The following is a 19,318-nucleotide window of genomic DNA, read 5'->3' on the forward strand; positions in this document are numbered from 1 at the left end:
CCAGGTAAGCTGCAGAGCCCCCCCTCCGTCGGCCCCCCCAGTCCAAAACAGTCCAGTGGCAACTTTAAGACCAAGTTTTATTCTGGTACAAGCTCTCCCTCCTCTGCGAGGACAGATCTGCACGTTCCTCCCCCATAGCTAGCAATCCAAAACAGTACAGTGGAGCCTGAGCGGTGGGTGTCGCCTTCTGACACACTTCCGATGATGTCAGGGGGTGTGGCATATGCAAATGAGTTGTGCTAATGAGTTATGCTAATGAGCTCCTGCACCTCTTTTTCTACAAAATGACCCCTGCCTGCATACATCACTGTGAAGATCGGGCATACATCATCACAGCGAGGATCCTGGCCTGAGCAACAGGACCCCTGGAGTAAACAAACCAGGGACTGCCACAGGTGTGGGTTTGAGTACCCACCCTCAGCACTGTTTTGCACAGTGGATGCACAGGGAAGGAATGCCCCTGCCCCATCACTCCACAGCTCACTTGGCAGAGGCCACAATAACACAATGCCAAATTCTTCCCCCTGCAATGGGGTTTGGGTGGGAGGGATGGGCATCCCTTTGCCAGCCGAGAGAGGTACAGACCCCCGGGCAACACAACAGGGAGAAACAGAAGGGCACAGTCACAGGAGGCGTGGGCTCAGGTCTTGCTAAGGAGGAGGCCAGCAAGAATACAAAGCTCACCTTTTGGAGATTAGGAGTCCCAGAAAGGAGGCCCAGGTGGGATGAAATGTGGTGACTCATTCATGCTGATTGGATGGCCCCAATGCCAAGCATTTTGGCTGATCCCCTCTGCCAACCCCATCTACCGTCTCCCTGAGGCAGGGATGCCAATGTCCAGGAACAGCCTGGAGATGGTCTCAAATTACAACTGATCTCCTTACTACGGAGATCAGTTTGTGTTCAGAAAATGGCCGCTTTGGAGGATGGACTCTATGCCATTGTACCCTGTCCTTCCCAGCCTCCAGCCCCAAACTTCCAGGAATTTCCCAACCCGGAGTTGGCAACCTTGTGCATTTGGCAGAGTTTGTCATCTCTTACAGCTTCTCTTTCTCCCAGCAGCACTGGGGTGGGCTTCTCTCGTGACACGCTTAGTAGCCATCCGAAGTTGTTCAAGGACTGGGCTTATTAGGCTTGTTCCCAAAAGAGGCTGGACTCTGGAAAACGGTCCTTCTGTCAGGGTGAGTTTGAATATAGGGCCAGGGGGAAACTGTGATTCTTCTCTGGGTGAAAGACTTGTCACCTACGGCCTCCTTCTTCAAGGGGAATGGAGTTTCTAGGGTTCCAACTGTTTACTTGGGCTGGTTTCCCTTGGAAGAAGAAAGCCGTGGAGCCTTCTGGGGCCTTGGTACTATTAGTTTAGTGACAGATATCCTGGCAGAGCTGAGCAAGGGTGGAGGCCAGAGGAATTCCCACAGAAAAGCCCACATCAGATGCCCAGAGGGAGTGTTTCTGCACCTCAAGATCCTTGAGCCAAATCTCAGCCTCTCTTCCTTTCTCTCCCGATCTCAGCTGTTCGTTCTTCACACAGACACATTCCTGCCCCTTCTCCTTAGCTGGCTGCTTGGGCAGAGCTCTTGCCTCACATGTCAGGCCTGCTGAAGAGATGCGGACAATGGTAAAGGTTCCTCTCGTCCTTTTTGGGTTTAACATAAGAATTAGCCCCTAGGACAGACTGCGCCAATGTAATGAGAGGCTAAGTTTGTTAACATCCTTAAAGAGTCAAACAGAGAGACTTAACTTTCCCAAAGAACCATGGAGGCATATCTCAAATAGCTTGGTTTGTAATATAGAGAAATGATATTAAACCTGGTCTACAAGCCACAAGAGGCCCTTTAGTTCTGATCCAACACGGCAAGTCTCGCGTGTCTCTTGTGGTTTGTGATGTTCCGTGGTGTATCTCCATTCTCTTTTATTTTCCATGTTACCATCTCTGTCTCCTTCTCCCCAGAGAGAAGCCTCTCTTCATAGCCAAGGGACTAAAGACATCTTTACACAGTCAGAGGTGACCCAAGAGAAGGGGAAAGAGATGGAAGAGCAGAACCCAGAAAGATCTGGAACGGGCAAGACAGCAAGGAAAGGCCCCCATCCCATCCAAGCTGGGAGTGGAGTTGAATTCTGGGGAAACCCGATACTAGGTATCTGTTATCTGATGACTGCTATCTCAGATGTATATTGCCGACGCTTCCGGCAGTTCCGCTACCATGAGGCCGATGGGCCCCGAGAGGTTTGCAGCCAGCTCCATGGACTTTGCAGCCACTGGCTGAAGCCTGAAAGGCACACCAAGAAGCAGATCCTGGACCAGGTGATCCTGGAGCAGTTCCTGACTATCCTGCCCCTGGAAATGCAGTGCTGGGTCAGAGGATGTGGGCCAGAGACCAGTTCCCAGGCGGTGGCCCTGGCCGAAGGTTTCCTCCTGAGTCAGGCAGAGGAGAAGAGGCAGGCAGAACAGGTGAGGGGATTCCCTCCAGATATGTCCAGTTCAAGCAATGATATCTGGCCTAATCCTAAGGTTCCCTGCTAGACATCTGTCCAAGTGTTAATCATCCAAATGGTAGATTTAACAGCCTTTTTACGCAGCCTCTTCTACTAGAGAATTTATTATCCCTCCAGATAGCTCACCAGGTCCGCTGATGGAAGGATGCAGTTTCTGGGAGCGGGGCAGGATCCATTCCGTGGTCTCTTTTCCATTCCATCTCTTACCCCTCTCCCTCGTTGCTTTTTCAGATGTGGGCACCATCCCTGAAGGAAGAAGCTACATTCCCTGAGGCAGAAGGAGCTTCCTTGGAGCAAGGGCAGAGTGCGCAGTCCCAGGAGCGTGCCCAAATTGCCCTCTCCTGTGGTAAGGGCTCTTTGTGCTTGGACGTGCTTTGGGCACCCCCATGAGTTTGATGGGTAGCGAGTTCAGGTCAGGAAAAGAATTAAATCCTTTTTCACACCACATAGAGTTAATTTGCAGCACTCAAAAGCTTAATAGGGCATCTGGTGGGCCGCTGTGAGAAATAGGATGCTGGAGTAGGGGTGGCAGGCTGTGGACTGGCACCCCCAGGAACATTGGGGAGGGCCTTGGGGTAGATGTGGTGTCTTGCTGATGTTGCGTCTGGCTGAAAACCTGGTTGTGAATTTATTTCTCTCTCCCAATTTATATCCCGCCCTCCTCGTGAGCAAACTCAGGGCAGGTTACAAAGTCACACAAGAGATATCGTGAGTAATAGTATATGAAATTCAAACAATTAGAACTTAGAGCCAGTTTGGTGTAGTGGTTAAGTGTGTGGACTCTAATTTGGGAGAACTGGGTTTGATTCCCCACTCCTCCACTTGCACCTGCTGATGTGACCTTGGGTCAGTCACAAGCTCTGGCACAGCTGTCCTTGAAAAAGAGCAGTTTGTGTCAGAGCTCTCTCAGCCCCACCCACCTCACAGGGTGTTTGTTGTGGGGAGGGGAAGGGAAAGGAGTTTGTAAGCCGCTCTGAGACTCCAAGTGAAGGGAGGAGTATAAATCCAATCTCTTCTCTTCTCTTCTTCTCTTCTAAATGAATACCAAATGAACAAGAGTGAAGATTGTCTTGACAGCGATGCTCGGATGGAACCTTCTGAGCGGCTATCAGCAGGGGAAGGCCAAGAATGGAATTTGGACATCTGCTGCATCAACTGAAAGCTCAGCGGAAGAGCTCCGTCTTACAGGCCCTGCGGAATTGTAACAGATCCTGCAGGGCCCTGATCTCAAATGGGAGCTCGTTCCACCAGGCTGGGCCCAGGGCCGAAAAGGCTCTGACCCTAGTTGAGGCTACAAAAGAAGAAGGGAAACCAGCATACGTGGAATAGTACAAAGCACCAAAAAACGCCGGCTGGAATCAAAAAGTATATAAACATAAAAGTTTTAATACCAAGTTCAATCTCGCAGCGACCATATAACTAGATAAAGCCAAGGTATTCTTTCAGGGAACAACAATTGTGCAAAGAAATCAAGTCCCAAAAGCCTCAACCAATGTTCCCTCTAAGGTAAGTGAGTGTGAGCTAGCTCACCTCTGGCTCACAGATTTTTGTCTTAGCTCAGGAAGGATGGCTCCAGAGCAAATTAATTTATGCGGTAGCCAAATCACTCACTCACAACTTTAATGCCAGTAGCTCACAAAGTAGAATTTTTGCTCACAAGACTCCACAACTTAGACGGAACATTGGCTCTCAACATGTCTCACTCCTGTTGTATTGTAATTCCATAGTCCAATTGGACGCACATTCGTCACGAAGTGGACTCATTGTGTTTCTTGGGAATCCATATAATCCATAGAGACGCATAGTCCGGATGCAAGCTGCCGTGTTTTGAATAATTCTTTTTCAAAACCAATAGGCTACAGTGGGACCCAATCTCAGTCGTAACACATGCATAAGCTAGTTTATTCAATCACAAGGGATCAAGGCTCTGCGGGGCACATATGGGGAGAGATGGTCCCTGAGATATACAGGTCCCTGGCCACATAGGTCTTTAAAAATCAACACTAGAACTTTGAACTGGATCTGGGACTCTATAGGCAGCCAGTGCAGTCGGTGGAGCACTTTCTGAATGCGTGCCCGCACGGGTCACTGTCAGCACGCATGCCACTGCATTCTGCACCAGCTGCAGTTTCTGGGTCAAGTTCAGGGGAAGCCCTGCTTAGATGGAGTTACGATAACTGAGCCTGGAACTAGTCATCACGTTGATCATTGTAGCTAGGTCCTAGGGAGTGAGACAGGGAACCAGTTGCTTGACCAGCCAAAGATGATAGAAGGCTGATCTAGCAACAGTGGCAACCTGGGCTTCCATAGAGAGAGAGGGATCCGAGATAAAATAGGGTTGCACTTACCTGCAACCAGGGGTCATTTCGTAGAAAAAGAGCGAGGGGAACTCATTAGCATAACTCATTAGCATATGCCACACCCCCTGACATCATCGGAAGTGTGTCATAAGGCCACACCCCCTGACATCACCAGAAATGTGTCATAAGGCCACACACCCCGCCCCCAATGGTCCCGGCCACCGGTGCTGGCCTTGCAGCTCCACTGCCGAGCCCCATGAGGGACCCGGCGGTGGACCTGCAAGGCTGGCGGGAGTGCAAGGAAGCCCCACGAAGGCCCTCCCTGGCCCCAGGCAGGCAGGGGTGGGGAGAGGCAGGGAGGAAGCAACTTACCCTCCCTCTTCTCCTGCCTCCTCCTGGCTGAATGAGGGCCGGAAGCGGGGCGGCCGGAAGCAGGGGGCGGGGCTTCGTCATGTGCCCCGCCCCCCGTACCTCACCCGGGGGGACTGCGTTCCCCCACGTTCCCCCCCGAAATGACCTCTGCCTGCAACTGTTGTTCATTGAGTGGTCTTCTTGTGCAGGTACGTGGGAGTGAACAGAAGCCATGACGATGAAACCCTAGACTCTTCACCCTCGGTGCCGGCACCAAAGGCTTCTCATCGAGAGTTGGGAGCCATGTTCCCAATCCCAGATCCCCCCGATCCAGGTTCAGGACCTCCATCTTCATTGGATTTAATTTCAGTCAGCTCTATTTAAGCCATCCTGCCACGGCCTGTAGTACCCCGGCTAACGCCTCTGGGGCGGGGTCCATCCATCCATCGACAGACAGAGCTGTTGATAAAGTTAGCATCCCAAGAGACACTCTAAAACAGGGGTGTCAGACTCATTTGTTACGAGGGCCGGATCTGGCACAAAATGTCACTTTGTCAGGCTGGGCCACATGTGCCATAAACTATGATGCCAGGTGCCGGAGATATAAACTGTATAAGCTGGTATATTAGCTGTTAAGCTCTGAGCTGGTGTATCCTCACCTGCAAGGCCTCATGGACTGGGCGCAGGGTGCGGAGGAAGACCCACATGGGTGTACGGGACAGCTAGCGGTGCAGCGCTGGGCAGATGCCCCCTCGCTCTTTGACTGCTGAAGACGAGGTTGTTCCGCTGTGCTGAAGCCCAGGGGTCATTTCGTAGAAAAAGAGGTGCAGGAGCTCATTAGCATAACTTATTAGCATGACTCATTTGCATATGCCACACCCCCTGACATCACCGGAAGTGTGTCAGAAGGCAACACCCACCGCTCAGGCTCCACTGGACTGTTTTGGATTGTTAGCTATTGGGGGGGTGGGGGGAACGTGCAGATTTGTCCTCGCAGAGGAGGGGGAGCTTGTACAGGAATAAAACTTGGTCTTAAAGGTGCCACTGGACCGTTTTGGACCGGGGGGCCGGGGGGAGCTCTGCAACTTACCTGGATGCTTCTTGCTCTGACTGAGGGCTGCTGGGAGCAGGGGGTGGGGCTTGTTGCCTGTGCCCGCCCTCTGGGCTCTTTACTGCTGGAGCTCCACTCCTGTGCGCTTCTGCAGGAAATGACCCCTGCTGAAGCCACTTTTGGAGTGACTCCGCTCACCCCCCCCCCAGCAGTCTCCTGTTCCCTCTCTTGCAGTAGCTGCTTGTGGGCCACCTAAGAGCCCTGGATGGGCCAGTTCCGGCCCCCGGGCCTTATGTTTGACACCCCTGCTCTAAAAACTCATTCATATTACCCTCGAATCTTCAGGTGCACTGAAGTCACATTTGGGTGAAAAGTGACGGTGACATGTCATGTGACGTCATTTCCACCCTCCTCCACCCCAGGCAAGACACAGGTCTCAGAGAAGTCTGAAATAGGTTGGCAGCAATGTTCCCTCTAAGCTGTGGAGTCCCGTGAGCAAAAATTCTACTTTGTGAGCTACAGGCATTAAAATTGTGAGTGAGAGATTTGGCTACTGCATACATTAGTTTGCTCTGGAGCCATCCTTCCTGAGCTGAGACAAAAACCTGTGAGCTGGAGGCTAAAAAACTGTGAGCTAGCTCACACTAACTCAGCTTAGAGGGAACACTGGTTGGCAGCATTTATAACCCCTGTGGCTCATTAGTAACCTGGTGCTTCTCTTCTGCCTCTCCCAGAATTTAGTAAAAAGTGTTCGAAAATTTGTTGGGTGTACACAGGGTGAGGTTTCGCAACCCTGGGAAGGGGGTGCGTGAAACAGGGAACAAGTAAGAGAACACCCTCCTTTCCTCCTTTGTCTCAGTCACAGGCAGTGAAGAGATGGTGTTGAGCCGTCATCGTTTCAGAAACGTGGAAATGGCTGCACCTCCAGTCCAGGTAGGAGAAATGAGCAGGGGACAGCCAGGGTCTCTCCTCCTTTCTCAGGGGGGCTTTTGCTCCTGCAGTTTCTACAAGGTGCCCAGGTGAGAGATCCTCTGAACGCCATTCCCTTTACCCATACCAAGCCTTACATGCTGTCCCTTCCCAGATGACTCCTTTCCAGTGTGCAATCGCTGCATGGCGTGACCTCTGACGAGGGAATCGGCTTTTTCTTTCAGTGTCCCTTTTCCTTTGAGGAGGTGTCCGTCTATTTCACTGAAGCAGAATGGGCCCTGCTGAATCCGGGACAAAGAGCTCTGTACAGGGATGTCATGCTGGAGAACTATGGGAATGTGGCCTTCCTGGGTAAGGATCTTCCATAGCTGCCAAAGGTGCAAATTGCTGCCATTTGTGATGAGGCATGAATCAAAACATTGAACGGCAATAAACGGCGTTGAGGCCTGTTCTGCTACTTGTGGAGGGGCTGTGGCTCACTGGCGGAGCATCTGCTTGGCATGCGGAAGGTCCCGGGTTCAGTCCCCAGCATCTCCAGTTAAAAGGATCAGGAAGGAAGTGACGTGAAAGACCTCTGCCTGAGACCCTGGAGAGCTGCTGCCAGACTGAGTAGACAATGTTGACTTAATGCACCCAGGGTCTGGATCGGGACAAGGCAGCTTCCTGTGTTTGTGTGTCCTTCCCGAGGGGCAACTGTGGCCAGTGTTGTGGCCATCAGCCCAAGCCAGAGAAGGTGCCCTAGCCTGAGGAAAAGGGCCTTCAGAAGGACCCCAGAAGGGGCCAGATCCTCATTTCTCTGTTGCCAGCCTCTACAACACACCCTTCCCCCTGGATGAGATTACAAATATCAGCTCTGCCTGTGACCTGGGAATTATTCTGTCAAGAACCCGAGCCTGGCCCCCCCCGGGTCACTACTTTTTGTACCTGAGTAGCACCTAGTTCAGTGGATTCACAAGGAGAGTGCCCCAAAGTAAGGCATACCCCTTTAAAGATCTATCTATCTATCTATCTATCATCTATCTATCATCTATCTATCATCTATCTATCTAATCTATCTATCTATCTATCTATCTAATCTATCTAATCTATCCATCCATCTCAAGGCTTATTAAGGATGTAAAAGTAAGACATCACTAAACAGTACAGCTTCTTCAGCTCAGCAACAGAAAAACAGGAAAAGCTAATTGTTCTATATAATACACGAAATACTTGATCCTAGATGGCACCTCTTGTTGCGGCATGAGTATTCCAACTGCAGCCTAAATTACACTACGTAAAACTTTTCATCGTGATAAAGCAAGAAAATATCAAGGCGTACTAGCATGGCATCAGCATAAAGTTAGCATGGCTTCCCTCTAGTCCATAAAATAAATATACTTTCTACCTCTCTAGGGTCAGGTGGTCCTAATGACCCAATCAAGGGTCCTCCTTGATGGAATTTTCCAGAGGCTGTCAGCACCCTCTTATTCCCCCCCACACACTCTTGGTTACACAACTGGATACAGGTTCTCATGATTAACAAATTATCACATTCTGGAGTCTGGTCTTGGAAAAGATAAGGATGTTAGCTCAAATCCCAAACACTGAGTCAGACCAGGCCACTTAATAATCACGTTAACCCTTGGGGGAACTAAGGTGCTTTGCCTCACAGATCCATTCCCCTTATTCTGGTTCAGATTGACCATGGTTCTGTCCTTCCAGAAGAATGTTTACTCTTGAATTTCTTCCCTTCCCCATATAAGACTGATCTCTCTCTCTCTCTCTCGCTCTCTTTCTCTTTCTCTGTCTGCAAAACAAGCCAGAAGTATAAGAGAGACTTTAGTGAAGACAGACAACAGCCTCACATCCAAAGAAAGGCTGGAGAGTTTCTCAAGAGGATCCCAAATTTCCTTCCCAAATGATCTGGCTGAGAGTGAGTATCCTTTACGGTTACATCAAGGGATAAAGGAAAGAATAACACTGGTGGATTTCGGATTCACAGTGTTTGGTTTGGTACAAGGATACAGCCTGCTGGGTAAAGAGGGAGGGAGGCCTTCTGAGGGCCTGAAATCTGGAGGCTCAGAAACTCCTCCTGAGCCTCAGCTGTGACTTTTGATGGGGTGAGGTATATCACGGCTCTTTTTGTAGCAGGAACTCCTTTGCATATTAGGCAACACACCCCTGATGTAGCCAGTACTGCAAAAGCTTACAGTACCCCTGTAAGAAGAGCTCTGTAAGCTCTTGGAGGATTGGCTACATTTGGGGTGTGTCGCCTAATATGCAAAGGAGTTCCTGCTACAAAAAGAGCCCTCGGTATCCTTAAATACTAGATATTTACTGGGGCAAGGTGGAGGGGTGGTTAGGATCAGCCAAGCTGGACGAGGCCAAAGGGCCATCAATCCTTTCCTACTGCAGTCACTTCAGTGACTTTGGACCAGCGACCAGCCCTCCCAGGTGCTAACAGGATCTTTGTATTTATTCCAACAGAGGATGATCAGAGGAATGCGGAGGGTGAGGAACTTCTTCAGCAAATGCCAGAAAGAGTTAAAAATGAATACTTGAAAGAAAACATCAGGAATCGAGGCAGACCTAAGGGAATGAAAGGCAGCTGTATGGTTGAGAAGCAAGATGAAAGAAAGTGTAATGTACATTCTCCAAAGCACAGGATAATGAAGGCGAGTAAATCCATTCAGTTTGGAATGTACTTCAGAAATAGATCACAGCTCCTGCTGCATCGAAGAATACACAGAAGAGAGAAATGTTTTGAATGCTCAGTGTGTGGAAAGAGATTCAGTCAGAGTTGCAGTCTTCAACTGCATCAAAGAACTCACACAGGGGAGAAACCTTTTGAATGCTCAGACTGCGGAAAGAGATTTAGTTGGAGGAGTACTCTTCAACTGCACCAAAAATTCAGTCATAGTGGCACATTTGAACACCATCAGAGAACCCACACAGCAGAGAAATCTTTTGAGTGTTTAGAGTATGGAAAGAGATTCAGTGAGAGTAGAATTCTTCAACAGCATCAAGGAAGTCACACAGGGGAGAAACCTTTTGAATGCTCAGTGTGCGGAAAGAGATTCAGTTGGAGTAGCCAGCTGATACGGCATCTGAGGACTCACACAGGGGAGAAACCTTTTGAATGCTCAGAGTGTGGAAAGAGATTCAGTGAGAGTGGTGCTCTTTATCGGCATGAAAGAACCCACACGGGGAAGAAACCATTTGAATGCTCAGAGTGTGGAAAGAAATTCAGTCAGAGTGGCACTCTTCAGCACCATCTGAGAACCCACTCAGGGGAGAAACCTTTTGAATGCTTAGAGTGTGGAAAGAGATTCAGTGAGAGGAGAATTCTTCAACAGCATAAAAGAAGCCACACAGGGGAGAAACCTTTTGAATGCTCAGAGTGTGGAAAGAGATTCACTTGGAGTGGCCAGCTGAAACGGCATCTGAGAACCCACACAGGGGAGAAACCTTTTGAATGTTCAGTTTGTGGAAACAGATTCAGTGAGAGTAGTGCTCTTCAGCGGCATGAAAGAACCCACACGAGGAAGAAACCATTTGAATGCTCAGAGTGTGGAAAGAGATTCAGTCGGAGTAGCCATCTGCAACGGCATCAAAGAACCCACACAGGGGAGAAACCTTTTGAATGCTTAGAGTGTGGAAAGAGATTCAGTCGGAGTAGCCATCTGCAACGGCATCAAAGAACCCACACAGGGGAGAAACCTTTTGAATGCTTAGAGTGTGGAAAGAGATTCAGTCGGAGTAGCCATCTGCAACGGCATCAAAGAACCCACACAGGGGAGAAACCTTTTGAATGCTTAGAGTGTGGAAAGAGATTCAGTCGGAGTAGCCATCTGCAACGGCATCAAAGAACCCACACAGGGGAGAAACCTTTTGAATGCTTAGAGTGTGGAAAGAGATTCAGTCGGAGTAGCCATCTGCAACGGCATCAAAGAACCCACACAGGGGAGAAACCTTTTGAATGCTCAGAGTGTGGAAAGAAATTCCGTGGGAGTGGCAGTCTTCAAAACCATCAGAGAATCCACACTGCAGAGAAACCATTTGTATGCTCCGTGTGTGGTAAGAGATTCAATTGGAGCAGCACTCTTCAGCGGCACAAAAGAACTCACACAGAGGAGAAACGTTTTGTATGCTCAGAGTGCGGAAAGAGATTTGGTGAGAGGATCCGTCTAGAATACCACCAAAGAACCCACACAGGGGAGAAACCTTTTGAATGCTCAGAGTGTGGAAAGAGATTCAGTTGGAGTAGGAATCTGCAACAGCATCAGAGAACACACACAGCACAGAAACCCTTTGTATGCTCTCTGTGTGGGAAGAGATTCAGGTTGAGTCACACTCTTCAAAAGCATCTGAGAACTCACACAGGAGAGAAACCTTTTGAATGCTCAGAGTGTGGAAAGAGATTCAGTCAGAGCGGCACTCTTCAGTGGCACAGAAGAACCCACACGGGGGAGAAACCTTTTGAATGCTTAGAGTGTGGAAAGAGATTCAGTCAGAGAGGCACTCTTCAGCGGCATCTAAGAACCCACACAGGGGAGAAGCCTTTTTAATGCTCAGTGTGTGCATAAATAACATCCCATAATGCCTCTGTTAAAGGGAGAGAACACTTTTTTCCCCCTCCAGGCAGTTGGCAACCCTAGATTAAGTATTTCTTTATGAATTAGAGAAAATGAAACTCAGCTAAGGAAAGGTCATAGCTCATTAAAGAGATTAGCATTGGTATCAGGGAAATCAAACTGCGTTATCTTTCATTGCATGTGTCAAAGGTTAGTGTGGCACATCTTTTCTTTATTTATTTATTTATTGATTTGATTTATACCCCACCCTCCCCGCTGGAGCAGGCTTAGGGCAGCTTACATAAAAGTTAAAAGACATAAAACAAAGCAATTATAAAAACAATCACAGACAATCATAAAGTGCTAGTGACAGTAATAATATTGCGTAGCGACGGCAGAAACAGAACAACAGATCATGATGGAATAGTCATAGTGGAATGAAGTCAGTGCTGATGTTCAGCAATTATCTGAATCCTTTTATGCCGGCACGCACAGGCTCCCAATGGTGATTCCTGGGGAACAGGGGCTTACCGTTGTTCCGTTATCAGATGTGGCTCCTTGATTGAAGGCCTGGTGGAAGTGCTCCATCTTGCAGGCCCTGCCAAACTGTAGAAGATCCTGCCAGGCCCTGATGTCTTCTGGGAGCTCATTCCACCAGTGCGGAGCCGCCACTGAGAAGGCCCTGGCCCTGCTTGTGGCCAGCCTGGCATCTTTGGGACCAGGGAGGGCCAGACAATTTTGAAACCCTGAATGCAGTGCTCTCTGGAGAACATGTGGGGAAAGGCAGTCCCTCAGGTATGTCGGCTCCGACCATAAAGGGCTTTATGGGTGAAAACCAGCACCTTGAAATAAATTCAGTATGCTATCGACAGCCAGTGCAGTGCTTTCAGCACAGGCTGGATGTCCTCCCGCATGGCGAGACACATCAGAAGCCTGGCTGCAGCGTTTGCACCAGCTGTAGTTTCTGGATTTGGGACAAGGGCAACCCCATGTAGAGAGCATTACAGTAGTCTAATCTCGAGGTGACCATCGCATGAATTACTGTTGCCAAGTTGCTGTGTTCAAGAAAGGGAATCAACTGCCTAATCAGCCGAAGGTGGTAGAAGGCTGACTTGGCAATGGCTGCTACCTGGGCCTGCATTGTTAAGGAGGCATCCAAGAGCACTGGTGACATCGCAGCCCGTGCCTCTGGGCAAGGGGGCACATGTAGATGTTGAATAACATTGGGGACAGCACCGCCCCTTGGGGCCCTCCGCAAATTAGTGGGTGCCTTCAGGATAGCTGCCACCCTTTGTCCCCGACCCTGAAGGAAGGAGGCAAGCCATTGCAAGACCTGATCCCCAGTGTCGGTGGGGCGGTAGATCAATAGCTGATGGTCGACTGTGTCGAATGCTGCCGACAGGTCTAATAACACCAGTCCGTCCTAATCCAGATGTCTCTGGAGGTCATCCGTGAGGGTGAGCAGTGCCATCTCCGTCCCATAGCCTGGAAGGAATCTAATATGGAAGTATCATCCACAAAATTCTGCAACTGAATTGCCACCACCCTCTCAGTTATTTTGCCCAAATAGGGCAGATTGGAAACCGGACGATAATTTGCCAATTCATCTGGATCCAGAGATTTTTTTTTTAGGAGAGGGTGAATGCTCTGGGGAACAGTCCCTCAGAGAGGGACTTATTAATGATCTCCTTTAGGGCACCACAAAACTCATTGCGAGCAGCTTTAATTAGTTAACGATGTGCGCAGGTCAAGGCTGCACATGGTAGGACGTACAGTTGAGAGCAATTTGTTGACTCCCTCTAGCCTAAGTGGACTGAAATAATCCATAACCTGACTAGAAGACGTGCATGGAGCCTCGAATTCACTCACTGCCTCAGCTGTGGTGGGGAGATCACGGTGGAGCGACAACACTTTATCTGCGAAATAGCTCGCAAAGGCCTCACAGCCGATGTCCAATTCCCTAACATTTGGTCTGCCTTGTGGCAGAACAGTCATAGACTGAATTGTTCTAAATAATTGGGCTGGGCGTGAGTTCACAGATGCAATCATAGTCTCATAAGCAGAGGTCATTTCGGGGGGGGATCGCGGAGGATCGCAGTTCCCCTGGGTGAGGTACGGGGGGCGGGGCACATGACGAAGCCCTGCCCCCTGCTTCCGGCCGCCCCGCTTCCGGCCCTCATTCAGCCAGGAGGAGGCAGGAGAAGAGGTAGGGTAGGTTGCTTCCTCCCTGCCTCTCCCCACCCCTGCCTGCCTGGGGCCAGGGAGGGCCTTCGTGGGGCTTCCTTGCACTCCCGCCGGCTTTGCAGGTCCACCGCCGGGCCCCTCATGGGGCTCGGCAGTGGAGCTGCAAGGCCGGCGTTGGTGGCCGGGACCGTTGGGGGCGGGGTGTGTGGCCTTATGACACACTTCCGGTGATGTAAGGGGGTGTGGCCTTATGACACACTTCTGGTGATGTCAGGGGGTGTGGCATATGCTAATGAGTTATGCTAATGAGTCCCCCTAGCTCTTTTTCTATGAAACGACCCCTGCTCATAAGTACTCTCTCTTAGTGGCTTTGACCGCCATCTCATAGGATCTCATGAACATCCTATGGGATGTTCTTGTAGCATCATCATGGGCATGCCGCCACTGTATCTCTAGCCATCTTAGCCTTCGCTTCATCAGCCACAACCCCTGGGTAAACCAAGGTGCCAGCCTAGGGTGAGGACGCAGAGGGCGTTGGGGAGTGATCTCGTCAATGGCCACTGAGAGTCGGCTGTGCCAATCCTCTACAAGCTCATCTAACAAGCCACCAGGGGGCATCAGATCCTGCAGGGCCATCTGAAGCCACATAGGGTCCATTTGGCTTCGTGGGCGAGCTAAAATAGGCTCGCCACCCAAACAGGGTCAGGGTGAAAGATTCAGATTCAAACGGGCCTTCAGGGCATGGCGGTCCGATCATGGCAGTGATCCTGTTCACTGTAACCCGTGCTGTGAAGATCAGATCAAGCGTGTGCCCAGCCTGATGAGTGGGGGCCATTACATATTGGGAAAGTCCCAGCGCCACCATGGACGACACTAGGTCCGTAGCCTGTGTGGAGGCTGCATAGAGCATTGTTTAATTGTAATTCCAAATAAGTCATCTATGCGATAAAATGTCCCTGTGATCTCCTATACGTTGGTTGTATGACCAGACCTGTAAAGAACGGATCCTTCCCTACCACAAAGCCTGCCCTCCTCAGGCTCTACCCCTCACATCTACAGGTATTTCCCAACCCATAGTTGGCAACCCTGTAACTGTCTATGGAACCGCTTTCCAAAGCCTTGGAACCCAGAAAACATGGCCTAGGAGGAGGTGCTTTTCTACCTTCGCTGCCACTGCATAGCCCCAAATCAACCTAAGTCAGGGGTGGAGGGAACCGTGCCCCCTTACCATGCGGCTCCCCTCCCATACTACCCACTTGGGGCAGCAAAATGAAACCGGACTCCTATGCACTGTAACCCTCCAAATGCCTCCACATTCTGATTTCTTCTTTTCCTTAATAGTTTCTTAAAAAAAAAAATTATCAAATGTCTTCTCAAAACACAGTACCACCGATATCAAAAAAAGGGTTCATAAAATGACATAGATTGTTGTCAGCATGTCAAAAAACATTTTTAAAAGCACATTAGACACATCAACAAATGCTCTGGCAGCTCAGTAGGCAGCTGAACGTCTTCAAGGAGCAGATGACGGTGGTGACACAGGGAATAACAACACAACAAACACAGATAAATGAGCTGATACAAATGAAGCAAGACAGTGAAAAAGTTAAGGAAGTGGCTGAAGATGCACAGAAAGTGAAGAAAAAAGTCAAGAAGCTGGAAACAGAACAAGCCTCTATGAAACAGCAATTATTACAAGCCCAAATGGATAAGGTTAATATGGTCCTACGCTTCCAGGGTGTGCCAGAAAAACCGGGTGAGAATCTTAAAGAACTGATGTGTGAATTACTGGCCCCAGTGGCAGATATGAAGGCAGAACCTTTAAAAAATGAGATGGATGTGGTCTTTAGATCATATTAAGGTTATATAAAGAAAAAATAATCTGCCTGGGGAAATTGTGGTAAGATTCTCCAAGAGGCACATAAGGGATGCAGTCCGAAAAGCAGTTTCTGGAAAACCCCTGAAAGTGGGGCATAATGCAGTCAGAACGCTAAAGGACATTCCATTTGAGGTGAGACAGCGGAGGAAGAAATATAAAGAATTAGTGACTTTTCTTCAGACTAATTTAATTGGATACAAATGGCTATTTCCTGAAGGAGTAACTTTTAAGATAAAGGATAAAAAAGAGAAGATTGACTCTGTGTTTAAAGCTAAAGAGTTCCTGAGGGTTCAGCTGGGAAAAGCAGAGGAAGACGACGGAAAATCGAATGGAGAAGAAGATTCAGAATCTTCCGGAGAGGACTCTTTGACTGAACAGGGAGCAGCAGCTCCAAGAAGTCCTTATAAGCTGAGAAAGGAAAAAAAGAAGTAAAGGCTGAAGGACTCCGAATTGTGCCTTGAATTCAACAATATGTTAGAGATGAATGGGGAGTGGTTTACAGGCACTTAAACATTTAAATGTAAAATTAGCAGAGAGAAAAAAGAGTATGTTTGACTCAGTTTATAGAAATGAAACTGAAGTAATGACTTATTGTAACTAACCTTGTTGGAGATCTCCTCTCTTGGGTTTTTAGATAGTAGTGGGTTTCTTTACTTTGTCCCTGTATGTGTAGTTCCCTATATCCTTTTTTCTTTGTAGTATTTGTAGAGATATAAAAATAATTTAAAAATCCCCTCTGGGGGAATCAAAATCAAAGGCTCTGGCAGCTCAGTCATCATAAACTATTTAAAATTACAGTATCCTGGCTAATGAAACAAGGAGGCAGCTGGATAAAGAGACTTAAACTTTGCAAACACAATGGCAACCAAACACGATGCTGCAAGAAGTCCAAGATGTGGTAAACCATCTTTGTCTTTTAAAATGTGGTTTCCAAGGAACGACTAAACAAAAATGAAATGCCATGGGTTAAGAAAAGCTGACAAGGGGGCAAGGGGAGGATAAAATCATGTTGGTATCTAAAAGTGTTTATTAGTGATGGAGAATATCTAGACTCAGGGCTCTTTTTGTAGAAAAAGCCCAGCAGGAACACATTAGCATAATAGGCCACACCCAACAACAGGAACTCATTAGCATATTGGACCACACCCCTGACAGCACAGCTCATTCTCACATTAGACCTCACCCCCATGTTATCAGAAGTGTGGTTATCCAGCCACACCCACCTTTTGCTTCTTATTCTGTTTACCTTGTTTGTTGTCCAAACCCAGGGCTTTTTTGTAGCAGGAACTCCTTTGCATGTTAGGCCACACACCCCTAATGTAGCCAATCCTAATGAGTTTCTGCTGTTGGGTGTGGCCTATTATGCTAATGAGTTCCTGCTGGGCGTGGCCAACTTGGGAGCCAATGCAACAAGATACAAACAGGGGTCACAGTGTACAGAAACATGTCAAAAAACAGGAAATCACTGTGATCAATGACACTGACACATTTAATAAAATTTTACATTGAAACAAAGTCTAACTATTTATTTACTCAATATTACATATAAAACAGAGTCCAACTTATTCATTTCCCTCTCATTACTCAATGAGTACACCGTGGGTTTGGAGGTTTGGAAAGTCCATTTCTTAAGTAGGAACAGTTCCATTGCATTTCTTAAGCTTAAGAAAACACTTTCCAACTCCTATGCATTCACTTCATAGAGAGCTTTTGGCCTATAATGTCAAATGGAGAGCACATGCCAGCCAATTTCAAAGTAGGCTTTTGCCACACAAAATCATGGACTGTTTGCTACAAATAGACATTCAATTTATTGGCTTGCTCCTACTTAAGAAATGCAATGGAACTGTTCCTACTTAAGAAATGGACTTTCCAAACCTCCAAACCCACGGTGTACTCATTGAGTAATGAGAGGGAAATGAATAAGTTGGACTCTGTTTTATATGTAATATTGAGTAAATAAATAGTTAGACTTTGTTTCAATGTAAAATTTTATTAAATGTGTCATTGTCATTGATCACAGTGATTTCCTGTTTTTCAACTTGGGAGCCAGCCAGAACTCCGTTCCTGTGCGTTCCTGCCCAAAAATAGCCCTGTCTAGACTTAGTCCAAATCCACCCACCAGATTTCAGGGGTCCTTGACCCTTCCCCCTCAGTTTGAAAGTCACAGACTCTGAAATGGGACCAAAGAGTTTTAGGCACATGCTGTAATAACCGGGGACTATTTTATTTTTTAGTTGTCTATTTTGTGTTTAGTTCCTTGCAGAAGCCCAGTAATTAGTTTTACATTCTTGAGCTTTGAGAAGCGCAGTTAAGGTCACCTACAGACCATTAGCTTCTGTTGCCTAGCACTGACCAAGACTGTTTTTTTTTTTTTAACTTTTTGCTTATTAGGAAGGGCCTTGGACAGCTGAAACTGACTGGGGTTCCCCTGCAATGGAGCATGTGAATGTCAATTAGTTCAGCTTTCAATTACATCTGTCAAATACTTTATTTACATATGTCAAGCTCCCTGACTGCTATTGGGATCAGATGAACCTGGTTGCTCGGTTTAATTGATAATTAGTGCCTATGGTCAGGTGTTCCCAGAAGTGGTTAAAAATGAAGTCTTTCCCTGTCTTCTTTGTCTAAGGTTAGACCCTTGGCTGTTTATGCTAAAGGGTGTTATTGTTATGCCATTTGGACACCCGGAAACTCTGTCAGATGGACTGAGATTATTGTGGTCTGTCTTTTGAACTGCTGTAGGCTGATAGTTCTTTGTTGTGCTTCAAGAATTGCTGTGGATAACTGGGTCTGTAATAACCAAGGTAATTTAGTTAGAGATATTAAAAACCTTTTTTATTTTCTGTTCACACAGTACGTTGGTATTGCTTTGCACCATAAATAAAACCTTTTAGTTACATACCTGTTTGGTGTGTTTCTGTCTGGGGTTTGCAGAGGCTTCTAGTTGCCTTTTTGTCCCTACCAGCATTTGTGTGTATGTGTGGAACTCCTGGCTCTCGGGAGAGGGTTTGGTTTTCTGTTTAATGTCCTAAAGGAAGCAGGGTTGGCTTGTGCTTTGCATTCCTGGACGAAGCAAGCCTGGTGGCAGCCTATTGTGGTCTAGGAGCAAGAGTAACTTGACTTCTGGTTTTGTTAATATTAGTCTAGAGTGGTCTGCCTGTCAGGGGCTCCAGCCCACCCTCCCACCAGGTTGGTGTGGGAATGTTTGAGGTCTGGTGATGACTGCTGGGTAGGAGCACTACACGTGCCCATTCCCAATGCCATCCCATCATGTCATCTATAGTTCCCATGGTGCCCAGATGGCTCAAATGCACCATGCAGGGAAGATAATTTTTTTAATGTATCCCAATATTGTTATTACATTACAGTTTAGTTCCAAATTTTTGATACTTCTTTTCCCCTATTTTATCCCTTCCCCCCTAAGGTGGCCCCCATCTGTTATTCACATTACATTTTCAACCACGAGCACATTCTTTCCAACTTTTCAAATATACCCCTGTTGGCTTCCCCTTTATAAACCCATTTAAAGTATACCGACCATTTCTTTTTTATCTCCCTCATTTTTACAGTC

General features: G+C 47.8%; 1 protein-coding gene across 1 annotated transcript; it reads left to right on the forward strand.

The window, feature by feature from the left end:
• Nucleotides 1–2,727: 2,727 nt before the first annotated feature.
• Nucleotides 2,728–11,675, forward strand: LOC107112027 (oocyte zinc finger protein XlCOF6-like; the record flags this gene model as incomplete). Its single annotated transcript, XM_015413093.1, has 4 exons — nt 2,728–2,842; nt 7,058–7,131; nt 7,353–7,463; nt 10,128–11,675. Coding segments are annotated over 4 exons (1,848 nt in total), but the record flags the coding sequence as incomplete, so codon positions are not given.
• Between the last annotated feature and the right edge of the window lie 7,643 nt (nt 11,676–19,318).

This window comes from Gekko japonicus, unplaced genomic scaffold (genome assembly GCF_001447785.1).
Source record: "Gekko japonicus isolate JY-2015 unplaced genomic scaffold, Gekko_japonicus_V1.1 scaffold3126, whole genome shotgun sequence".
Lineage (NCBI taxonomy): Eukaryota > Metazoa > Chordata > Lepidosauria > Squamata > Gekkonidae > Gekko > Gekko japonicus.